Genomic DNA, 26673 nt, shown 5'->3' with positions numbered 1-26673 from the left:
GCCCGAGACACCATTGAACCGGCCCGCATTAAATCGTAAAACGATCGAATAGCTCTTTATATAAGCTGACTCATCAAGAAATATTGTCCACGGGCTATTTATCCAACCTAAGTCTAAGCATATGTTTGTGACACTTATATTTGAATTAGTATCTGTATTGATAGATTGTTTTAACCAAATTCATTAATTTTTGGACTATTTTTAGTGAGAAGCTTTTTTTTACTTATTGAGAATATCGCGGTCAGTAACTGTAAGTACATTTACTTTTATATACGAAATATGGTGGCACTAATAACACCTTTCCGATTCAATTACTGTCAATTGAATCCAAAAGAAAACAAATGAAACGTAAAAATATAAAGTTGTCGAACCAAAAAACGGGAAGAATTTTCCCTTATTGGGTACAAATCATACCTTCGTTTTAAACTTTCTACCTTTTTAAATTTTATTAACGTAAAACTGTGTTATTCAAATCAAATTAAATTTTTAAAAATCAGTCGCGATACAACCTTATTAGGTCCTGGCCTCAGATTTCATGATCATTTGTAAATCTAACAGACAAGTAGATGATCGGCCACCTGTGCCTGACATAAGCCGTCGAATTTTTGGGTCTAAGGTAAGCCGGTTTCCTCACGATATTTTCCTTCACCGGTCGATCTAATGTTAAACATCGAAAAGAACTGGCGAGAAAATGTCCGCCACTCTTATGCAACGCCAAGTTTTGTGTTTTAAAAAATGTTTGTAAGGAGCTGCAACCATTACACCATGTTCCACATGACACTTTAGGTAATTAATAATAAATTACATTAAAATGAAAGATTTGTCCTCTCTCAGCAGGAGGCATGGTGAAATAGGAGCACGCACTTACATTCTCATGGGAACAACACGCAAACACATAGTCAAAATAACTATACACGAATTCAAGTCCAACAAGTCAACACAAGTGGCACCTGTTCACGAGTATGACGCATGGCCAGCCAGCATAAAATAGATTGCAAAGGTGAATTGTACTAAGGACCACAAGGCTTTATAGCCATTGATGATGAACATCTCTTACAAATAAAATTTATAAAATTATCAGTTATAGACATGGGATACCAAAAATTAAAAACCTACATACGAAATCACCAAAAATTTGATTCAAAGAAATATTATTTTTAACATTAATTAAATATCTATAATTCTGAACTCATTGATATATTTTTTATAGAACATGGGGCAAACGGGCAGAAATTGATATTAAGTGAAACCGCCGCCCATGGACACTCAATGCCAGCGGGCTCGCGAATTCGTGGCCTTTTAAGAATTGGTACGCTCTTTTCTGGAAGGAACTACGAAACTTTGTCATTACGAATTTATACCTTGTTAACATAGTTAAGAAAATATAGCTTGCATATAAGACGCAACATAAACTGGCAAACTTTCTACTAAAGCTGTGTCGTTGTTTAAATTCAGGTATTCCTAACAGCGTGCTAAACAATTACCATTTCTGTAGTTGTGCTAAAATTTGTGTAAATGCAGAGAAGTTTGCAAACGATTCTGGAAATGAGTTTTGTATCGGCTAAATTTGATGTATTTATAATATATTTTACTGAACTTATTTCAGTGTCGAGATATAGCAGGATGACCTCTAATAGGCAACGATGGCAAAATGTCGTGAAGCGTCATTCTGCCCCTTCTAATACCACTACTACATAGCGATCACGACCGCTCTGTCATGAGTGTACCGGATAAGAGAGAACTTATTTCTAAGTTTCAGAGATTTAACTACTTTTAATTTTAACTAGCCTAGTAGAAAGTAAAAAAAAAACACCTTGGTTCGAACACATGACATTCACCTTGATGAAGAACGAAAACCACTTTTATATATTTTATGATAGTTTAGTTTTGAAGTGGCATAAAAGAAAAATTCGATTTCTATGTTACTACTTAAACCAAGGACTCAAAAACGCGTCTCAAGCGAGTAAACGATAATAGCTATTTAGTAAAGAATATTAAATCTTTTATAAAATATTGTCGCTGTTTTAATTTATTAGATTCGAATCAGAGGCAAACATTTTTCTTTCGTATTTCAGACAGTTGTTAATTTGAAGTAATAGCAACGGCGGCTAATCCAATGGCGCACAGAAAATTCCAATTTCCTTAATTAACTAGTTTGGGGTGGATGCTATGAAAGGTGCGGCATCGTTGATAACACGATATCGATAACTCACTGTATCCTATCTCTAGTATAAAACAAAATTCTGTCTCATGTTTACACTCATGCAAAGGATTTTAAGGCGGTCGCATAAAGTGATACAAGAAAAATAAAGATTAACAACTTATGATATTATAGTAAGTATAGTATTCCCTATGGAGCCTACCAGAACGCAATGTAAACCATTATTACTTACCGTTACATTGTATCCGTGTGAAGCCAAATGAGGTCACTAAGTACGTATAAAATATAATACTATTAACATAATTAAATGAAAAGGAAACTGGCGGCCTTATCTCTTTCGAGCGATCTCTTCCAGATCATTAAGACAACATACCGGTTATATTGACAAAAATCAATGGTCCCGAATGAATTCTATATGATACTTAATAGCAACGTCATCGGCTGTTACGACTATCGGTTTTTACGACCAAATATGAGAAGACCCTTCGATGTCGCTATAACAGATTTTGACTGTAGTTATTTAGACTAAAACAGGAACAAAAAACTAAACTAAAGATGACACATGAAAAAGAAAAAGTCCATATGAATTACGATAATTTTAGATCATTTCACATGAGTTAGTACGAAAGTTAGGGATACGATGTGGACAGGTAATGTTTGTATAGTAGAGATTTAAAGGAAGATAGAGAAGGAGCTAAGCTAAGCTAATGCTGGCATAGAAATACATATTATAGAGATAACAATCTTCCTTCATAAGTGGGAACATCTGTTGGTTGTATGCATCAATCCATTCAATAGTAAAACTTGGAAAATTATCAATAAAATAGTCGTTAAAATACTGTCAAATAAATTTATCCTCCATTTTTGTACTACACCTTACACCTTAGAATACGCTTAACAAAAATGTAAAAATGAACATACTTTATCCAATACAATACACACCTGTAAGAGTAGAGAAATCGAAACAATCCCCTGGGCTTTGTGTAAAGCCTCCGAAAAGTTTGAATACAGTTGCGAATTGAAACCAAATATTTGAATCTGTAACAAAAGAAAATCTTGAATGTTAAAAATCGTATTTTGAAGCCATTTAACAAAGGTTGTTATAAGGAAATTTACAAAGTTAAATTGTGTTGTGAACGAAGTTACATGGTTGTACAGTAGGATACCGTCGTCTTGAAAAATACTGTAGATTTTCTTGCATAATAAATCTGTCATAATTGTTTTTGACTGAGTATTTTATTTATGTATTATTACTAATCAATATTTTGAATTAAAAAAAAATCTTTGTCGCTAACGAAAAGAACAAAAACTTATAAATATATACTATTTATATAATAAGGTTTTGTTTTTGACATAAGTATTTTATTTATTTAATTGTTAGGAATCTTACAGCTAACATACATATTAAAAAAACACAAAACACTATGACACTACAGAAAGCCAAAATAAATTAATTTAAGTTAAATTTTAACTTTACGGATTTTTGTGTTCTATATCTATTTATATAAAATAGATATAGAACACATTTGCTTTAATTATTCAATAAAATCTATTTTTAGCTGGTAAGTATTTGATGTCTCTTATCATTTAGAAATAAACAATTTTCACTTTGTGATATACTTATGCTTGCAAACATTTGTGTTTCAAAACTGTAGTATGAGGTCCAATGCCTTTATTCACTTATTAAAAAAATATTAAGTTTTAACAATTATACGGGTGATATGAAGTTACCGTCATTTAGTTTAATTTAATTATTATTGAATTAGTGTTAGTGGACGTTAGTCTTAAGTATTAAATAAGTATAAAAAGAACATGTATGTTTCTTAGGTTAAATATCCTTCAGTAAAGTTAAACTTAAATTACTTATTAGTCTTAAATAAGGCTAAATCGTAAATTTCCATGATGTCTGAGTTTTTACTCACGTATTAAATCTATTAGATTATAGTTTTACTCTAAAGATCAATAAGTTTGTGATGTGAATGATACTATCGTTGGCATTTAATCTTTACTAAGACAATTTTTTCGCTCATTGAGGTCTCACAGAAAGCTCAAAAGATGAAAGTCTACTGTATTATTTCAACTGTAATGGAACATCACTGGTATAACGTGACTCAGGAGGTATTTGCCAAATAAACAGTGTGCCTCAGTTAGCCTGAAGTCGTTTGTTGGGATTACGTTGGGTACGGGCCCATGCGTGTAAAACATCTGTCACTTCTTTTGAACTTAAAGGAATCCGCGACGAAATTCCAACATATTGGCTGTTTATTTGTGGCTTAGGGTGTTTGATTTAATGTTACGTTTTAACAAGATGGCTTTTTAATGCTTCGTTTGGGTTACGTTTGTGGATGGATTGGATGGATAGTAATATTATACGTTTTCTTAGTTTATCTACGTGTATTATTATTAAAAAAATCACTAGCGCTACAACCTTTATAGGTCTGGGCCTCAGATCTCTTTCAAAGTCATTTGTTAATCAAATAGGCAAGTAGGTGATCAGCCTTTTGTCCCTGACACACGCCGACTTTTTGACTCTAAGGCAAGCTGGTTTCCTCACAATGTTTTCCTTTACCGTTCGAGCTAATGTTAAATGCGCACATAGAAACACACACATGAACGCGCTCAGCCGGGGATCGAACCTACGGTCTCAGGGAAGAGAGTCGCACGCTGTAGCCACTATTATAAACTAATTTGTTAATTAACTAGTGGCCATTATTATAAACTAATTTATAAAATACTAGCGGACCCGACAGACGTTGTCCTGTCATAACTATAAATATTGATTACCAATATAGCTCCGATTATATTATATATGCTGCACAAATTCTGTCAATGTCAAACGCCATAAGGACACATGAAAAAAGTTTGAATATTAAAAGCGCTATGCACTGAAAAACATTTGTTATCGTAACAGAAGTCAAGATTACTTAATATGGTGGTTAATTTCTAATTTTCTTTTTCTTCTTATAATAACAAACACAACAAATATATATATTAGGTAGCCTGGTAGGTATTAACGGTGAAACGAGCTGGTGCTTTCTTCGCTCCAATATTGCGATACCTAACGGTGCCTACTCATTAGGTATCGCAATACAGCGGTTGGTGCCAGGTTGGGATCCCCACAGGGACCAACCTTAAAAAAATCCATTTATCTAATTTTAATTATTATTATTATTTAGGTTAATAATATTGTATTTTTAAAATAACTCAATTAAATTAAATGAGTTATCCTAGTAAAAACGAATATGCTAATAAAAAAATCTACACTAAACACAAAAATAGTGATTAGACTTTTTACGAATAATATTTTTGAAAATTCCATAGTTTTACTGTAATTTGAGTATCGAACAAAAAATCCATTAATTTGAGACAATCTATAGCTCAGCTAACAATATGTAAATCAGTGGCGCTACAACCTCATTAAGTTGATTCTTAGATATCTGTATCTGTTTAATGATCATTTGTCAATCTATGATCAGCCTCTTGTGCCTGACACACGCACGTGAACTTTTTGAGTCTAAGGCAAGCCTCGCGATATTTTCCTTCACCGTTCGAACGAATATTAATTGCGCTCATAGATAGTCCATTGCTGCACAGCCGGGGATCGAAGTTACTCACTACTCACAATATATCTTGCATAATATATTTAGAATAAACAAGATTAATTAACGGAAGGAAAGTATTAAACAGAAACACGAGCTGCGAGCGAGCTAATTAGCATGTATCTCAGTTTCGTCAAGTTACGCCCGGTAAACACTTGGTTTGATGCGCCCTAATTGATTGCAGACTTGCTAACATTCGTACCAGGAATAATAAATTCTATATTATCGACCTAGGCCGTTATTACGTAATCCCTATTCTAGGGTATTTTCTCTTCTTTTCTATCGGGGGTTCTTATATTTAATGACGGAGGACAGATGTAGTAAATCTACTTACGTAATAACTGCATACGTTTTTATTAAAATATGGAAATAACTATTTAAGTGTTTTTGAAATAAGTTCGATTCGTTACAGAAACAAATCTTTCTGGATTTAAGCGATACTAACTAAATGTTTAGCCCGGCATAATAATGCCGTACAAAGTTTGTTATCGGTTTGGTGAATACTTTTCGTATACATAACCATAACTTGCACGCGTTAATTTACGTTAAATAACGCGAAATCGAGATCAGACCGCGACCTAACCGTGATTGACCTTATAGTATCGATCCAGACTACTTGCATTTAGATATATATAGATTGATACATTATATATTGTACATAGAATTCAATAACTAAATACGTTATTTGTTATGTTTATTATTAAGTTTTCTTTGAAAAAACATTTTCATATATCTAATCTGCTGTCAGGATTCATCGCACTGTCTGACTGAAAATTCTTTGAATTATTTTTTTATTATAAAAAATAGTGTAAAATCTATAGTTGCATATATGTGAATATGTGAGCACTATATATATAATATATACATAATATATTATTAACAGGAGCTACTATATAGTTATCTGCTACATAGTTTGTTATAATACCATGCTTGTTCTGTTAGTATAGTACATTTTTTCGTTCTAGGTACTTGGTCTTCGCATATAATTATCAAATCAAGAAAGAATGGTTGCTTGCCCATTCGTTTTGACATTAAAACTACCTTTTGTAAGGGGAGTAATTTTTATAAAAGTTTTTAAATGTTTTTTATTTGTAATTTTGACTTTGAAAAGTGCCTTTTTAATAAGCCTAATTAAAACAAATGAATTTGACTGATGAGTTAGTCTTTGACGTGAACTTTTTAGTCCACTTGCAGTCTAAGCTATGTATGTTAACATTTTTAGTTTAATTACATAAATACAAATCATTGATTAATATGAACATATTTGATTTTTTAACTATGTCGTACACTTTGACATTTAAGTATACCAGAAAGAAATCCATGCAAAATCCGTAACATATTATAAAAGTCGTTAATAAAATTAATGCAATCATTTAGCTATCTTATTTATTAACATATTATACATTAAAATAATGTTTATAAATACTTTCACAAACACATTATTTTATTAATCAATGTGGAAAACGGCCTCACAGCATAGTTTCTTTTGTTACCACAGAAATAAGTTATCAAATAACAGAATTATCGATATGGGATAATTTGCTTACCTCAGCAGGGAAAGAATATCCATTAATTGCATGTTCCGAACCAAATTGATCGTGTAGACCGTAATGTATGTGGATCTCGTGAAACTGATACTTGTACGAGAGCGGTCCACCTGTTATATTGATGTGATGACGAGTCTCATTTTCCACTGTGAAGATCACGGAGTGACCCGTGTTGCTAATTAATCCATTTATCTGAAAATTTTAGGATTTCATTATCAACCCAATTTGACAGTTTACAGATGTCAGAAAAAAAACATTGACATTTTTTAATTTTTATTAAATATATTTTTATTTATTTATTCATTTTGATCACGATACATTAATTTTATTTTATACTAGTAGCTTTATGTGGCTCCACTCGAATTAATTCGGTCGTAGTACAATGTTCTATAGTCTAGCAGTTCTCGGTAAATAGACTTTTATATGCAATTTTTTTTTTCTCTATTGTCAATGGTTTCCGCACGCAGTATAAATTTTCATTGGCCAGTTTTACACTTTGGGTAATTACATACAAAACATTAATATTTTAAATATTCTATAGCCTAAGCTCATCAGGGATTACGTTGCTGTAATGTTGAAATAAATTTAAGAATCAGTTCAGCAAACAATAAAAATAATAATAATATTAGTTTTTAAAATCTAAGTCGATATGTAGAGAGCGGGAAAAAATACGAAGAAAAAAATATGAAGAAGAGGGAAGAGAACGAGATGAATAATTACTCAAGACAAAGAGATGTGGTAAAATATGTAGGAGGCTTTTATCCTAAAAGGGGCCATACAAAAACTAGACCACTAAAAATAAATCTAACTTAAAAATTGTAGAACTTATACTACCATCACTATTACTGATAGTAAACTAACAATTGTTTGTATGGCTTTATTGATAAAGCTAAATTAGAATTAATAGTAATAATTTGGACAAGTTAATTAAAAACGGACAAATAATATCTTAAACCAAAATTTAAGAAAACACAACACATCCAAAAAAATATCAAAACCTGAGCTATGACTAGTATCATACATTTTACATAAATTTATATAATATTATATAACTATGTAATTGATCGTTCAGTCTTTGTCTTAATAAATTAAATTATGAAATCATAATAGGAAACAAATCTCGAGAGATAATGCTTATTTTCTTAATATGTTTTTTCAGTTAATGATTAAACTTACCCTATGCTTATCTATATGTAAAAATCTTAAGTTGGGATCGAAAAGCAACTTCTCCGGTTCCAGGTTTACCGGAGACTGTCTGCGGCCTTTGTTGCATAGAGACCATTCTGGGTTGATGAGTCCCCAGAAGGCTGGACCTGTTGACACAATCGTTATATTAAAGAACCTTCAACCTTCCCATACAGATTACCATAAATGTGTATATTTTTTACGTTGAATTGCTAACCAAGATTGCTAACCAATTTTACCCCAAGAAGTTGGTTAAAAAGAACTGTCAGGCTGAAAATCCCGTATCTTCCTCCAATGTCTACTATTTTAGCTACATTGCATTTCGAAATGATCACCTTTTATATAATCTATGTCTCCCCTTTTTTTCTTCTCTTCTGTTTAACTATTTTTTTCCTACGTGGAGAAATGTGTTTCGCATTCCCTCCCGCGGCACGAGAGCCTTATGGTGGAGGGTTATGTGGGACTCCATACAGTTCATACCCACTAAAACCCCTTCAGCAATCACCCACGTCAGGACACGGCACCAACGTAGCCTCCGCATCCCGCCACGCCGTCAGCCGTTGAATTCACAATCACGGTCTTTTTTACTAACTTAACCCATTACTAGAACCTTCTAGTATTAGTATAAAGCCGAAACAAGATCATAGAATTATAATTCCTCATTGTAACCTTCTACCACCTCCAATAGATGTATATTCTGTTTAATATGCGAAGTTTAGAGTTTAGACGATAATATTTTTCTACCATAATCTGGCAAATAAATAAATAACAATTCCCCTATTACTAGAACCAATATCTGTATATAGTATAATATATAATACTCCCCATTGTTACCTGATATCCAATAGTAGTATATAGTTTCGAAGATGCCTTCTAGTTTCGGAAGTATGTCAATAAGTACCAATACGAATCCGTAGTATCTTCAACTCGAGTCAAACACTATTTCTCGTGTACGACCTTATTAATATTGCGAACAGACAAAACGCTTGTTAACAAAACCACTTGCATTCCGAAACACGTTCATTATTTATTGTGTTCTTTCTTTTGTTTTATAAACTCATATCTTTGGTTTACTATCTTTCAACAAATTAACATCAAACATTTAATAAGGTTTCGAATTTTTCTGTTTAATTCGGAATAATGTCTATTAAATTAAAATTCCACGAACCTGAGTGCAAATTAAAATTTAAGGGAAAAAATCACAGCAAAAGTTCACAGCATAAAAAACACTCAAGGGTGTAATTAATAATAACATAGGTAAATATCGAAACAATTGCAAGTCCGACTTATCAAGCAATACGACACTGTCTAATCAAACAAGGCAAGCAGCCGTGTCAAAAATGATGTTACCCTCAATAAAATTAAAAATCAAACTACCCTCAATAAGTGTATTTTATGACCACAAAATTCATAGAAAAATAGTCAGGATTTTGAATACAACAGTTGAGACTTAACAATTTATATTAAAGCGTGGTTAGATTCCACATTGCCACGATAATAATGACTGGCCATTAGATGGACTTGATTAGAAATTATAAATTAACGAATAAATCTGTGGTGGTATCAAAATGTTTGTTTAAATTTGTGTAAAATCATAATGTGAACGATACTATTTTATGAATTATTTGTTGAATATTAATTCTGATTGAACAGTTTTTAAATATTTTTTTTTTATTGATCAATTTTTGATGTTCTGTTGTACACATTAATTACTCAAAGCGGAAAAATTATAGACATCCAATCAAAAGGATGTTTATTGTTAAATACATTGATAATAATAAATTTAGTTTAATTAATTATAATTTTTTACTGTTTTGGCTGATACCTTAAAGAAGAGAAGTGATAACTCACGGTGGAATAATTATAGATACAAGATCGAATCGAGAAGACGAACGTCTATGGTGAACCTTGGTTGCACGTTTAAAATCTTACGGATAAGAAAGTGAAATGACGTAACCATCACAGTAGCTCTACTCTGATAACCAAGGTGTACTAATTCCAAGTAATACTTCTTTGGGCATGTAAGGGAAACATGATGAGGGTCAATTTTTAAGATGCGCACGCACATCGTCACAAGAAACCGACAGCCTGAAGTTAGCGTAGTCAACGTTTTAAAATAAAAAATGTCAATTAATTATGTAGAAATATTTTTTGTAATATTTAAATAAACTTTATTTAACTAGATATTGCTTGATGATAACTTTTTTCTATTGTTAGTGTCGTTTTTACAAACGTAGAATAAGGCGAAAGATTTTTACCTTGTTACGCCAATAAAGTATAACTAACGCGTGTGTACACACATGTTTTTTATTTAAAAAATCTTATTCTAGATTTTTCTATACAGACCATCAAAGGAATTACTTCTTTGGTAATATTTTTCAGCGACAAAGGCATGTAGCTAGAATTAGTATGTGGTCTCTGCTCTCTTTGGGTAATAAATTTTATAAATAAAATCTTTATTGTTTAACCTTGGATGTCCACCTCTATTGTATTGAACTCAACTTGAAGTGTTTTAAATGCTGTCAAAAACAGCGGTGATTTTTCATATTAATCCTACGTACTTAGTTCATACATTAGACCAAGGTTTTTACGACTGGCAACATAAGAATTCTTGAAAAGTGTAACTGGCGTCAAGAAAAACGCTCACGTAACCAAGGTATTTCAATATGTGAGAAAACAGCGGAATCGTGGCCAAAATGCTTTGGATCGCGTTCACGGTTTTATTATTTACGGCCTTGAAAATTGCATGAGCACAGCGGCTGTGGTCACGCCTACTTTATTGCGTTAAGTGAACTTTTGTATACTTTTTGGCACGGCAAAAGTGCAATTATGTCACTTGCACACTTCTAATTAAACCTTCGTTTAACGTAAGGCGGATATCGTCGATTTAATCGGCAAAAATATAATTGTTATTGAATTCTCATTGGAATGTTATAGACATATTACAGGACTACTTATAAAATAATAATACACTTAAATAATATTATTTTTTGTATTTTGTTTGTGTTTTGAATTGTCCTAAGACAGGAGTTTTGTTTTGGGGTCTTGAAACGTACTAATTTTATTTACATATTATTTTAAATTAAATACAAAATATCGATTAATTATTTCTACATATCATCTTTACTAAACAAATGTACCGTCCCGTAAATTGCTGAAGAATTTGAGCAAGTATTTTACAATAGACGTTCCTCTTGACTTGATGTCTATAATTTTACCACTGTGAGTAATTACTTCTTTTATTTAAGGTATGAGATTGAACTAAACAAATAATATACAGAATATTACATTATCATTAATGGGTAAAACCGAACATCAAAAATAGATAAATTAAAAACAAATCAAACATTTAAAAACTGTTCAATGAAATAAATATTCAAGTAATAAAGAAGAATTATAAAATTGTGTCGCCCACATTGCGCCTTTTAATTTCATAACAAAATTTAACACATATATATATATTAATTCGTTAATTTATTATATAATTAAGACTGTTTTACAATAATAATTACACAAATTTCCTCTTTACTAACCAAAAAACGCGTGACTTTGAATTTAGAATTCTATAATTAAAAAAAGAATTAGTAAAGTAGATTTTCCAGGGAATTTTAAATATAGAACCAATATATTTAGAGGACTTAGACAAAAATGTACTACATACACTGATTACTAATGGCGTTGAATATTACAAGAGATCGGGGGGTTTGGAGGCTCACGCAACATCACTTTGCTAATACCCACTGGTTGTAGATCGAACGTCAATACATTTTTAACGAACGTCGATGATATTTTATTAAACACCTTATCGGAGTCCTTTGATTTAAATGTAATTTGATTAAAGTTCATCATACTTAGGTATTCATGGGCCAAAGAAGGGTACTGATAGGAAAAGGGGACTAAATGTGTGGATTATCGACAGCCTATGACTGTAATGTACTTATTTAGAATATAAAAAAAAATAAAAAAAAAATTCATTGGTAAAATTTTGGTATCTTAAATATAAAATTAGATGCTTTAGATATGCAATTGTTATCGGTTAAATGAATTACTTTTAGTGACTTCAGCAGACTCAAATCTCTGAGGTCGTAGGTTTGATCCCCATCTGTGCACCAATGGACTTTGTTTCTATGTGTACGCATTTATTATTCTCTCGGTAAAGGAATACATCATGACGAAACCGGCTTGCTTTAGACCAAAAAAGTCGACGTATGTCGAGTATTTTTGGATGAACTATTGAGTCTAAGTTTAGACTTAAAGCTTAAAACAAAATTCAAATTATTAAAATTGATTGTTATTTTATAAGTAATACCTGTATCAAAAAGTCGACGGCGTGTGTGACCATTTGCCTATTAGATTGATAAATTATCATGAAACTGATACAGAAATCTGAGGCCCAGAGCTAAAAAGGTAGCGAGTATATTATGATTATCTATTGAGTCTTAATTTAAACTTAAAATTCTTCATATAGAATTTTATTCATATATTTCTACATTGAGAGTAAAATTTATGTCGTAAACAAAACTTGAGGTAAAATGTAGAGGCACTGGAAAGCTCGTGGAGGAACATAAATCAAACTTTTACTGCACACATAACGTGCATATAAAATTGGAGTAAGACTGAAATTTCTGTTACGGATAGTATGATAACACACCTCACAATTTCGCGAGTAACGCAATATGAATGCAAGATAAATTGGCCGTATAAATTTCATGTCACGTAAACCGGGAAAAATGTTATCGGCACGGAAAAATTGATACCGGAAACGTTATATTTGCGGTGCGTTTGCGGTAGGTCAATGAATTGAGATTTTCACTTCATACACACGATTTGCTGTTTTGTGTTTTAATTTTTATGTTTCAATTGCAACGTGATTTATGTTATTTCACGTACTTTATGGCTTTTTCTTGTCTTCCCATTGACGACTGACTTCCCAAGACTTGAATGTTTAAAATACACTTTTGTGATTGACGTTGCCGTGAAAAACCTCTGTGCTGTCAATAGAGCTTTTTCTTGTCTTCCCATTGACGACTGACTTCCCAAGACTTGAATGTTTAAAATACACTTTTGTGATTGACGTTGCCGTGAAAAACCTCTGTGCTGTCAATAGAGCTTTTTCTTGTCTTCCCATTGACGACTGACTTCCCAAGACTTGAATGTTTAAAATACACTTTTGTGATTGACGTTGCCGTGAAAAACCTCTGTGCTGTCAATAGAGCTTTTTCTTGTCTTCCCATTGACGACTGACTTCCCAAGACTTGAATGTTTAAAATACACTTTTGTGATTGACGTTGCCGTGAAAAACCTCTGTGCTGTCAATAGAGCTTTTTCTTGTCTTCCCATTGACGACTGACTTCCCAAGACTTGAATGTTTAAAATACACTTTTGTGATTGACGTTGCCGTGAAAAACCTCTGTGCTGTCAATAGAGCTTTTTCTTGTCTTCCCATTGACGACTGACTTCCCAAGACTTGAATGTTTAAAATCCACTTTTGTGATTGACGTTGCCGTGACAAACCTCTGTGCTGTCAATAGAGCTTTTTCTTGTCTTCCCATTGACGACTGACTTCCCAAGACTTGAATGTTTAAAATACACTTTTGTGATTGACGTTGCCGTGAAAAACCTCTGTGCTGTCAATAGAGCTTTTTCTTGTCTTCCCATTGACGACTGACTTCCCAAGACTTGAATGTTTAAAATCCACTTTTGTGATTGACGTTGCCGTGACAAACCTCTGTGCTGTCAATAGAGCTTTTTCTTGTCTTCCCATTGACGACTGACTTCCCAAGACTTGAATGTTTAAAATACACTTTTGTGATTGACGTTGCCGTGAAAAACCTCTGTGCTGTCAATAGAGTTTACTATACTGCATCTGTATCTTTCGTTATTGTCTCTAGTAGCTTTCTGTTTCGTATAAAAATGGTATTGAAAAATGTTATGCTATGATCGTTTTATCGCTCTTGAAGGCTATTGAGTAATCAAATCCAATTCTATTGAAAAAAATATTTTTTTTTATGTTAGTCTACGTACGTTAGCCATCGATTAGCTTAGACCTCAGACTTGGCTCGATTTCTTTTTCATATTAGAGTCTACTTTATTATGCGATATTAGCTTTTTCAGTGATCTTATTCTTTACGTTTTTGTAAGCAAGATTTTTACTTATGTTTTAAGATACTCCTATGAGCTGAACCATAAATAAATTATGTAATTTGTGTAAATTACATTTGTGTAAATTTGCACTCTCTTTTTAACTTCTACTTCTTCTTCTTCTTCTACTTCTACTAATTGTTAGTCTAAAATTAAACTAAACTGAATTTCAAAGCCAAACAATGGTTAAGTGATTAATGCTCACAGCGTTCTCAAAAGAGTGTGATCCATTCCCGGAACAATAAGTTTTAAAGTTTTTCGTAATCATGAATAATTATAATAAGCAGTACAGTAGTCAAGATCAACTAAAGTATTAAGTAGATAAAATGATGTCAAAGTTAAAATTATTTACAATCAATAATATGATGATCGATGATAACGATACGAAATACTTATTTTTCATAATTGTCTCAAAAGGACACAATCTATCATTACGATCTAGCCTAACTTTATACTAAAAATATTTTTTACCATTGTAAACCATATGTGTCCAATAACATTACATACAGTCTCTAAGGGAAATCTGTTCTTGTGTACCATTTTTCCCATTGCCACTGTTTTCCAACTTGAGACTAACGTTCACTCAAAAGAAATATTTATAAACTATTATTTTTCTTAATTTTACTTAATCTATATATAAAAAAATAAATAAAACAATGGCGCTGCAACCTTTTTAGGTCTGGACCTCAGATTTCTGTATCTGTTTCATGACCATTGTTAATCTAATAGGCAAGTAGGTCTGTGCCTGACGCACGCCGTCGACTTTTTTTAAACTAAGGAAACCTCTCACGATGTTTTCATTCACCGTTGGAGCGAATGTTAAATGCGCACATAGAAACAAAGTCCATTGGTGCACAGCCGGGGATCCGGCCAACCTCTTAATCTATATATGCAAAGGGAATATTAATTGGCTCACCTGATATCCCGTCATAGGTCCACCATTCTTCCCAGCTGACGCCGTTGACGGCTGCAATCATACCTCTAATTAACTCTGTACCGTTCCAATTATGAATTTACGGAAAAACCCGCAAATCTTGAACAGTAATTCGTACTTAACACGATTTTGATGAATGTTTATGAAAAGTTGATTGTATGGTTCGTCTATATGTGACGTTAAATGGTAGAATATTATATGTTGATTAGTTCGATAGGTCGGACGACACAGGAAAATAGTGTACAGTACAGTAAATGCATTAAAATTCGATGCAAACAAATTAGCACATTAGGATATTTATAAAAGGAACTTCAAAAAAGTGAGCTAGAAAAATACAAAACTAAATCTTATAAATAACTTAACTAAATATTAATTACTATATAAATTATCGTCATTTATGTGTCTTTTTACTTTTTTTAATGTATTTTTAATGTATCATCTTTTTAGTTTAGTTTGTTTTTTTTCGTTTAGTTATGTAACATTTGGGTACGGTTTTAAGTAAAAAATACATTTCCCAGTTCCTCCATAACAAACTTAATAGTAAATTGCATATTTTTTTTGTATATTTTTTAAATTTATTATTGCCAGTTCTCAAATTAAGGGCGTAAAACGAACGAAGAAATCTTCTCACTCTTTTATATGTTTGTATGCACCTACTACCATTACAACGTGCTCATTCTGACTTGTTAAAGCAGTTTATTATTGTAATTAAATAAATAACAAAACCGACCGTTTCACTTCGATCAGCAAATGAAATAGAAGGGAGCACGTTACTGTGAAACCATTCTTTTTTTATAGGTTAGAGAGGCTACATGCCTACGGGATGCCCAAACAGGGGCAGTCATCGCAGCCCAAGAGTACCCATTTTGGTGTAAATTGGCCGGCCTTTGAAGGAGAAGAATGCTATTTTTTTGGAGATCGTATCTCCCAAGATACCTAATCGATTATACGGTTTGTGAGCAAAAGAAAATAGCTAGCGAAGCGGACTGTGGAAGACTTCCAGCCATCAAGATCAACTATATTTTTAAATACCAATACATAGAATTCATCTATTTCCTTGTTCAGTATTACCAAACTAGTTCGACTTAGGGTCCTTCAAGAAAAGGCCGGCCACGCACTCGCGACGTCTCTGGCATTGTCAGTGTCCATAGGCGGTGGTATCACTTTACATCAGGTTCGCCTCCCTGCATGTAAATGTAATGATTTCATTCGTTTTAATTGTTTATTAATTATGTAATTAGGTATTTACATAGTTTTATGTGAATACTTTGAAACTTATTGTTTATTTTGTATTTGTGATTTTTGGTGTTTTACATTTAGATGTTTAGCTATCCTCTTGTCAACATCTTATAATCAATAAATGACGACTGATGATTGCCATGCAACATGTACCGCATACACTATTGTTTCAGCGTTTAAATTAAATAACCTAGCGTTTATCTTACAGTTAATTTGATAGAGTCTCATAGGGATTGTCGTCTCATAATGTAATGTGAATATTAAAACAGATTGCATTTTGTTCTCTTTAAGGTAGAGACTCTTTGGCCTAATTGAAGATGTAAGATGACGCCTAGTAGATAGTTCCGGTGACATCAGAGCTGGTGATTTCCTGGCTCAACGAATAAGTGTCGCAATACTTTTAATTAATTATAAGAAAATGGAAATACTGTATATTTGATTGTTATGTTTAGGTTTTTATAAACTATTTTCTCTAATCACGTTACATATGTTTGAAAAGCATAATGAATTCCCTGAAAATTGGATTTTCAGTAAGGCGCTAAGAAAGAAGATTTGGAGTATGCCAAAGGACAAAGTTAAAAATTGTGTACTTACAAACTTAAAAGACGCCATAACTCATACAAATAAGTTAAAGTGGAAATTGACCGGACACATTGCCCCCATTTGTGATGACAGGGTCAAGAATTGCCAAGGTTGGAATGGCCCCGTGGTATTGTGGCAAGAATGAGATACACGTGGAAGATTTTGGAGGAGGCCTTCACTGCATTCGAGGTCGAGTACTAATGTAAAAAATGACATGGATTGAAAATATTTTATAGAATATAGACTTATTTGATTTACAACCTCCACCAATACTTTCCTGTCAACGTCAACGAATTATTTATTTGCATACTCTGTTCCATTTTAATTGCTAGCTCATATTTCACTCATACAACATACTTTAAAATATTGACACGAGGCAACAAAAACATTGGCACCTTGACATTATGTGTTGTTAGTTGTTAGGATTTCCTTAATTCTGGAGTCGTGTGCTCGAACTCCAGCTGCAGCCCTGCATAATTAACAATTAATTGTCCTTTCAAATATCTTCAGTTTTTTTTTTAATTTTAAAGTTTATAAAATAATAAATAGAAAGTCGGGGTTCAACATATTTACGTCTGAACCTTAAATTTTGTTAGAGTAATATTAGAATAAATAATTGATTGAAACCCGTAAGGAAAGCGGAAGCTTAGTCATCCCAAGCAAACCTGGTATCGTACAGTTGAAGATGAGGTAAAGAGAACCAGAGAGCGCGATGGAGACTCGCGTTTTGGACGCCCTCTGGGACCTAGGGGTTATAGGAAGTCTTGTCCATATATACGTCAGATTCAGTTAGTAACAATTCAATGTTAGATGTTATGTTAGTATTGGTTTGACAAAACAAAAATACTTATAAAGTGGGGATGAACAACATACCAACGTCTTAAGATATGAGTGTTCAAGATGTTCTTCATCAAGAATGTCAACCTTATCCGAATAATTAAAACCATCAGTTCGGGACTCGGCAATAACTGCTGCACTTCAGAACTACGGCAAGCCTAGTGGCAACTTTTTTATTATCTTCTGCGGGTATTTGCAATCAGCCCAGTGGCTATGAGCGAAACTGTTCTATGGCTTCTCATTGGAAGCATCTACTGTATTTTACCTCTATGACGCTCGGTGACGCTTTAGTCGCCTCACAATAGTATGTGCAGTTTCTATGGTGACTTAGCGAGCAAGTTCGTTCGGGTGACGGATTACGGATCATATTTAATGCCAGGTTTCCATATGCAACTTGTATACGAATCATATATTTACAGATCTGAAATGATATTGCATGGAAAAGCAATAAATATTCATATCTCTGCACATGGCAACTGGACTGTGCAAAAATTCTAAGAAGGCTCTATTTTTTAAGTGATTCTCACTGAACTCGGGTTGACTGGTAGAGGTCGCTGGAAAGAGCCAATGACTACCAATTCCTTTTCAGTTCTCAAATCAAGGACGTAAAACGAACGAAGAACTCTTCTCACTCTTTTATATGTTTATATGCACCTACTACCATTACAACGTGCTCATCCTGACTTGTTAAAGCAGTTAATTATAGGTTAGGGAGGATACGGTATAGCCAAACATCATCGTCATCGCAGCCCATGGGAGCCGTTTTGGTGCAAATTGGCCAGCCTTTGAGGGAGAAAAATGCTTTTTTTTGGAGATCGTATCTCCCACGGAAGAGATCCCTAATCGATTATACAGTTTGTGAGCAAAAAAATGGCTAGCGAAGCGGACTGTGGAAGAGTTCCAGCCATCAAGATCAACTATATTCTTAAATACCAATACATACAATTCATCTACACAATAGAGCATTTTTAAAGGAAGTTTTTGCTGCGTATTACCACTATGTGAAACCAGCTACCAACTTAAGTATTTCCAAACTAATTCGACTTAGGGTCCTTCAAGAAAAGGCCGGCAACGCACTCGCGACCTCTCTGGCATTGACAGTGTGATAGGCGGTGGTATCACTTTACATCAGGTGTGCTCGGGTTGACTGGTAGAGGTCGCTGGAAAGAGCCAATGACTACCAGTTGCTTTTTATTTAATTATTTAAAATGTATTATGTTTTTGTAAAGAAGTGTTAAAAAATAAATAAACAAAAGCATAATTGAGCCACAAACATCGTCATAATACTAAAACTGTATACTAATATAATATTGGGTAAATAATATAAAGGCAATGTTTAGTCAAATAATAAGTATCTTTCATAGGAAGTCGGCTATTGTTTGCTTATTTACTTTTCTTTGAACGTTATCGAATCAATATTACCTATATAATCATGTACAAAAATAAGAGTAAACTCGTATTATTATTATATGATTATATAGTATATAATTATGTGATTATAAATATATGTCGAAGTATATTTATTTGATCGTTAACAAAAATAATATATTTTAAGTAGTTTCTCATAGAAATTATCGGGTTTTACTGTATTTTTATTTTATAGTGTATATCCTTAGGCAGACCAGTGTTGGACTAGTGATTTACGTAGTAGCGTGCAACTTGAGGCCGTAGGTTACATTCCCAGCTGTAGACCAATGGACTTTCTTTCTATGTGCGCATTTAACATTCGCTTGAACGTTGAAGGAAAACATCGTGAGGAAACTGATATAGACCCAAAAACGACTTCGACTGGGTGTGTCAGGCACAGGTTGGCCTCCTACTTGCCCATTAGATATCTGAGGCCCAGACCTAAAAAGGTTGTACCGCCACTGATTTAGTTTATTATACAGACCGAAGTTTCATGCACTCAACTTCACTGCGTTTCGTCACCGCAACGCTGAGGTCGTATTAAATTAATTATCGAATATACGCTATTGAGTGGTGTGGAAAAACCTGTGTTCAATCCTGTAATCAGATTTGGAAAAACTTCTAAAATTGCAACAACGTCTAACAAGGGGTCCATGGGCTAAAGACACCCGAACGAACTATCGAATGACGTTGTATATATAAGGTTTGTAATTAAGTACAGAAAACAATTATTTCAAAGGCATTTAATTAGGTTATACACTGCACTAAGCCATAAGGCTCATCTAAGAAATTAAGAACAAAAATTAAAATAATTACCGAGTAATAGCTAAATTTCTCCAAATAAAATTCAAAAACAGGAGCACGATTTTCAAGAGATTAAAATTCTAATTTGAGTTCCCTTAATTAAGATTATATTAGGATTATTATACTTATAATATTTTGTAAGCAATTAATTCAAAAATTCTTACGAATTTCGGCCCGTAATTATCTGAAGTACCTTTTATTACCGGATATTTGGATGTTAAATTATTTCGGCTTTATCAATTTCGGAAGATAATTGGTAGTGACTATACATTTCTAGATTGTAAAGGAATGATGGAGTAGTGTTTCTTTAACCTAGGGAGCCTCCTCGAACAGTCGAACCAATTTCCAACTGGCCCGGCCCCAGTTTATTTCCGGTCCAATAATGTTGTATATTTGACTTAAAACCAGGATAGGTTTACTACTAATAAGTTGTTATAATACCTGCAGCTAAATTTCATTAGTGGATGTCGAGGCAGAATACGAATCACCACCTGTATCACCTCGACATCCGTCGTTCCACAACTGAGCGTTTATTAAGGCAGTTTTTGCCGCGCACCACCACTATATGAAACCTGCTATCCGTTGAAGTAGTTCCAAACTAATTCTACTTAATGTCAAGAGTGAGCTTAAAGTACCGGCAATACACTCGCGAGCCCTCAGGCAACGTGAGTGTCTATGGGCGGCGGTATCACGCGGTGAAGCTCCTGCCCGATTACCTTCTGTTATTAAAAAAAATATTATAACTCAAAAATAAAACTGGTTACAAATTATACAGGGGAATAATATAAATCTTCTAAATCAAATAATACTAAACGATAGGATTTTTGATTTTTCATTACCATTATGTCTAATCAGTAAACATTTTCTTAATTGCCATAAGTCCGACGATTCAAAGAATAAAATAATATTAATACATTTTCAATGAAAACTTATAATAAAGAGGGAAATCAAACAATTTCAAAGAACATGTCTATAATTTAATGATCAATACTTGATAAACTAAAATTTCATAAATTAGAGGGTACTTTATAATTATTCAATAAGAGGGTACTTGTATTTTTATACCAGTTAAATAATAAATATTTAACGTTATTATGTATCAGTTAGTAGTTAGTTAATGTCCCATAACCCCTAGGTGGGGCAGAGGGCGTCCACAGTGAATCTCCATCGCGTTCGGTCTTGAGCCTCGTGTTTCACCTCGCTCCAAGTCTTTCCGGCTCTCTTTGCCTCGTCCGCAACTGTTCGGCGCCAGGTTTGTTTGGGACGGCCACGCTTCCGCTTTCCTTGCGGATTCCAATCAAGCGCCTGCTTGGGAATATGATTGAGATCCCTTCGGAGTGTATGGCCTATCCAATTCCATTTGCGTCGCTTGATCTGCTGGCTGATCGGGGTTTCTCGACAGCGCCCCCAAAGTTGCTCGTTAGAGATCTTTTCAGGCCAGTAGATGTTCAGAATACGGCGAAGACAGCGGTTAACGAAGACTTGGAGTCGGTTCGAGATGTGTTTGGTGACCTTCCACGTTTCACACCCATAGAGCAGCAGAGATTTGACGTTGGATCCGAATATTTTAACCTTGATTCGACGCGTCAACATCCGTGACTGCCATATAGGCCGAAGTTGTGCAAAGGTTGCTCTGGCCTTGGCAATGCGCGAAGTGATGTCCTCTTCTGTACCTCCAGTTTTAGACACGACGCTTCCGAGGTAAACAAATTGTTGAACGCTTTCTATGTCCTCTGCACCCACCCGCATTGGGGTGCGATTCTCAACTCCAACACGCATTTCTTTCATTTTCCGGGTGTTGATTTTGAGTCCCGCAAATCCCGCCTCGCATTCCAGGTCGTCCAACTTAGATTGCATGTCGCGGTGCGTGTGACTCAGCAGACAGAGGTCATCGGCGTAATCCAAATCTTCTAAGATGTTGGTTAATCCCCACTCTATTCCGCGACGCTGGTTCTGATGTATGCGATTCATAATCCCGTCGAGAACAACCAGGAAAAGTAGAGGCGATTTTACGTTATTATGTATTTATAATTAATTCAAGAACATGGAAAATCCAATGGCGGTGACCATTTAGGCTAGGCCTCCGATTTCTGTATCCGTTCCAAGTATTTTCCAATAAACATGTGGGTAAGTTTGGCTTAGCAGCGCTATCCGAATTGGATCTATCACTTCCCGTCATAGTAAAAGCTATGGTGGAGGCTGACAGTGAACGCCCATGAAGAGACGATGACCCGCTGACGCACGTACGCCATTGTGACCTTTGCTCCGAATTGGGCAACTTGGAAGTTTGGCTCGCAGTAGCGCATCAGACGCTTGACGGAGACACGGATAAAGGGAAATGTTACCGTGCCACCCGTCCATAGCGAGCAGATGTTGGGTTTTAACGAGTAAGGGTTATTGTACCTTACAGTCCAACCCCTACAATCCCCGCGTCACTTTCTAAAGTAAATTGACTTCCCAACAATAAAAAAAATTAGGCAGCACCGTGTGAGCTTCAGACGCCCTCGACTTATAATGTCTAAATCCTCACGATATTTTCGTCCACGTCTAGTAAGTCCGTCGGTGCAAGGCGAGTTTCGAATCTATGATCACAGGAATGAGAGTGCCAAGTATGTTATTAACAATTTAAGTACATAAAAAAACATCTCTATAGAATGTAAAAACGTATAATTTATACATTATAAATACGATAGTTCACTGAAACCTACAACGGGAACGATCACTCGAATTACTTGGATGTATTTGCGATGCAGGCGGCGCGTCCAGGGTGAACTTCGAATGCGAATGCAAAAATTTAAATTAAAAACATAAATCAGGCGTGTATCGAGTAACTTTCGAGATATACATTTCAACTGCACGCCTCGTACGTACTTGGCATATTAAATTTTTATTTGAGTATTAAAAAGTCACAAAACGTATTAATTACTGATCGTAGCGCCTTGGGCGATTAATGACCCCATTTAGCTATGAGAATTCAAAAAAATCAGTGGTGCTACAACCCTTTTTGGGTCTGGGCTTTTTCTGTATGTGTTTCATGATGATTTGTCAATGTAATAGGCAAGTAGTTCAGCCTGTGCCTGACACAGGTCGTCGACTTTTTGGGTCTAAGGCAACCTGGTTTCTTCACGAAGTTTTCCTTCACCGTTCGAGCGAATAATGCGCATTTAGAATGAAAGTCAATTGGTCAACAGCCGAGGATCGAACACATGACTCAGGAATGAGAGTGAAACACCCTGATGCCACTAGGCCAACGCTGCTGCCATTTCCCATTTATCGAGTACGGCTTATCATATTCCCACACATTACACTCACAAATATTTAAGATCTTACACGATTTTTTGTTTAATTAGATTATTAAGACTACTTTTTGTTTTATATTTTCATTTATAACTTATATTCGTTTTAAACATAAATGTACCACGTAACTACCATGTACCCTTACTGTAATCTAGTCACATACAACACAGGTGTGTATGTCCCACAGGAGACTATCGTCAAATCCATTTTGTTACTACCACATTGTTTTAAATAAAGATTAACATATTGATTAACATGAGCATTTATAGAACATTTTTCTTCTTCTTTATCATAGTCTTCATCTTTAAAGGTCGTGGCTGTGTCGAAAGCCTTGCTGCCTCAACACTTTATCCTCCGCTCAATTATGTTGACACCCGATAGCTATCTCACATCGAGAGATTCTCAAGAGGTTTAAGATAAAGCGGACTTAAGTCTTAATTGTTATAATTTAAGTGAACTTACAAGCCTATGCTTGGACGAAGCTCGGTCCGGCTTAAAGAATTATACAGTCGGAAATTCAGCACCTGGGTCGCAGTAAATTGTTTCCTATATTTAGTAAATATTTTTGATAACTTTGAGCCTTTATATAAATATATTAATAATTGAAACTGTTTAAGGTTGGGGCAATAGATATCTGTAATAGTTTATTTCTTATTACTATTAATTCCAGAATTCTATAGCTATATTTTTTCTTTAGTTTATTTGCCTATTAAAAATGGTACAGTTCAGATTGAGGCCACCCTGGTAAGTCAAAGACCTGTGACAGTGAAGCTTCCCTGTTCTATAATTAACTTGTTTTAATTATGAGTTTCATGTACTACTTATTAATATTTCATTACTAAAATAATGAAAAATTAGTATAAGAAAATTAAAACAAATCTTAAAAGTTTGGTCCCTTTGTGTACCTTTAGTGCTGGCAGCATTTGCTCGCTGTATCGCTATACTTATTCGTTGAGGGAGGAAAGCATCAGCTCTGGGTACACCGGTACCTATCTACTAGGCGTCAACTTACATCTTCAACTGGCGCCTGTGGAGCTGAACCTCACGGCCCAAGAGTCTCTACTCCAAAGGGAACAGAATCTAAGTTGGAGAACTCTTACATTTGAGTCGTTTAATATTTTTCTCCTGCTCTGCGGCCGCCCCAGCTTACTTACTGACGATGTTATACTGTACCTTTATAAAATTTTGCGTGTTTAAAAAGACACAAAATAAAAAACAATTGGTATTAAAATATATTTTTTTATTATTTTAAAACCTTTTATTAAATTTACGAATACCAGTGTCATCTTAACCAAATCTGATTGAAACACAACGTAACACGTACGTGTCGATTTTGTTTTAAATTGTTTTGCCGTATCAAATCAAAAATGTTTATTGTGTCTCAAATTTTACATTAAACACATAAGTTGAGACAGCCCCCGTAAGTAGCCAGAGACACTTGTGTTGGGGTTGAAGAATAAAAAAACAAAACAAAACCCTGCCAAGAAGCAAAGCATGTAAAAAATTTAATAAAATGTAATTCTCATAGTCTTGAAAATTCTATGAACTTATTCTATACATGCGTGTTTGTGTTTCTATGTGCGCATGTGTGTGTGTGCTGTGCATGGTGTGTGAGTGAGTGTATGCTTGTTGTTAAGTATATAATTTTGTATGTATGTCTCAAACTAGCTATTAAAATATTATTATATAAAAAAAATATAACTGATCACTGTGATTGTGTAATGCAATTATTCATTCATACAACCTGCTAAAATTCAAATGAAAAATGTAGAGAATCCCCGCTTTTAGAATATGAATTTAATATGTTAAGAAGGTAAAAATATAGAAAAAAAACAGTGGCGCTACAACCTCTTTAGGTCTGGGTTTCAGATTTCTAAACATGTTTCATAATCATTTGACAACGTATAAGGCAATAAGGTGATCAGCCTCCTGTGCCTGACCCACGCCATCGACTTTTTGGGCCTAATATATGTCGGTTTCCTCACGATGTTTTACTTCACCGTTCAAGCGAATAACCGTTCACCGTTACACGCGTACATAGAAAGAAAGTTGATTGGTACAGGAGTTCGAACCTACGACCTCAGGGATGAGAGGCACACCGAAGCCACTAGGCCAACACTGCTCAAATATATACAATATTTAAAGATTTAAAGAGAAGTCGAATGTCCAAAATATTTTTATTATATTATTAAAATATACGAAATAAATAGATTTCAATATAAACTTATTAAGGTTGGGGAAATGGAGGCCGCTGTGCTGTGCTCTGTGGTTTCACCCGCATTGATAAGGTACTAGACTTAGACTTTTCTTAGTAAATATTCTTTTAAATGCAAATAAAAGATAGTTGGATATATGGTGTCGCGGACTTTTTCATAGATATTGATGTGTTCTATAAAACTGTAGTACGACACTTTGCTCTATTGTAAATAGTTTCCGTAGCGTTCACGACTTTAGGAATTTTTATTGTGTTTTTCACACCTTGGCTGTGTTCGTAAATTTATAGCGAACCCCTACTTTTTCTAACATATTCCTCAATGTTCATCAAGGATAATGTAGGGTTTGAAAGGTGATATGAATTTTCAAATCAGTCCTGTAGATTTGGAGCCTATTCAATGAAAACAATTATTTCGAGAATTCTTTAGAGTCGCGTGATGTTAGAGCTTGTTTTTTTATCATCGTATCATGATAGTTATATGTATCCACGCTGCTATTTAAAGACGATACATGTATACATAGCATATGTCATTATTATTTCAAATTTTCGAAATAAAAAGCATATAACAATTGTAATAGTGAAAAAAAGTTTTAAATCGGACTAATTTTTCGTTCATTCGTTATGAACTTACAAATCACTCCTTTTTATAATATTAGTATTTATTCATAGTATACGAATGACTGGCAACAGTATTAACAACTGAATATGGTATGTATTGAATGAGA

General features: G+C 34.0%; 1 protein-coding gene across 1 annotated transcript in view; it reads right to left on the bottom strand.

Moving 5' to 3' along the window:
* Positions 1-26673, bottom strand: part of LOC123715179 (carbonic anhydrase-related protein 10) — a 59687-nt gene that overhangs the window by 16135 nt on the left and 16879 nt on the right. Inside the window, exons 3-6 of the mRNA XM_045670077.1 lie at positions 15550-15600; positions 8484-8620; positions 7308-7499; positions 3104-3199 (exon numbers count right to left, since the gene is read on the bottom strand). Coding sequence (XP_045526033.1) covers positions 3104-3199; positions 7308-7499; positions 8484-8620; positions 15550-15600 — 476 coding nt within the window. The remainder of the gene's footprint in view (positions 1-3103; positions 3200-7307; positions 7500-8483; positions 8621-15549; positions 15601-26673) is intronic.

Source organism: Pieris brassicae, chromosome 10 (genome assembly GCF_905147105.1).
Source record: "Pieris brassicae chromosome 10, ilPieBrab1.1, whole genome shotgun sequence".
Classification (NCBI taxonomy): domain Eukaryota; kingdom Metazoa; phylum Arthropoda; class Insecta; order Lepidoptera; family Pieridae; genus Pieris; species Pieris brassicae.
This window is presented reverse-complemented; position numbering and strand designations above follow the sequence as displayed.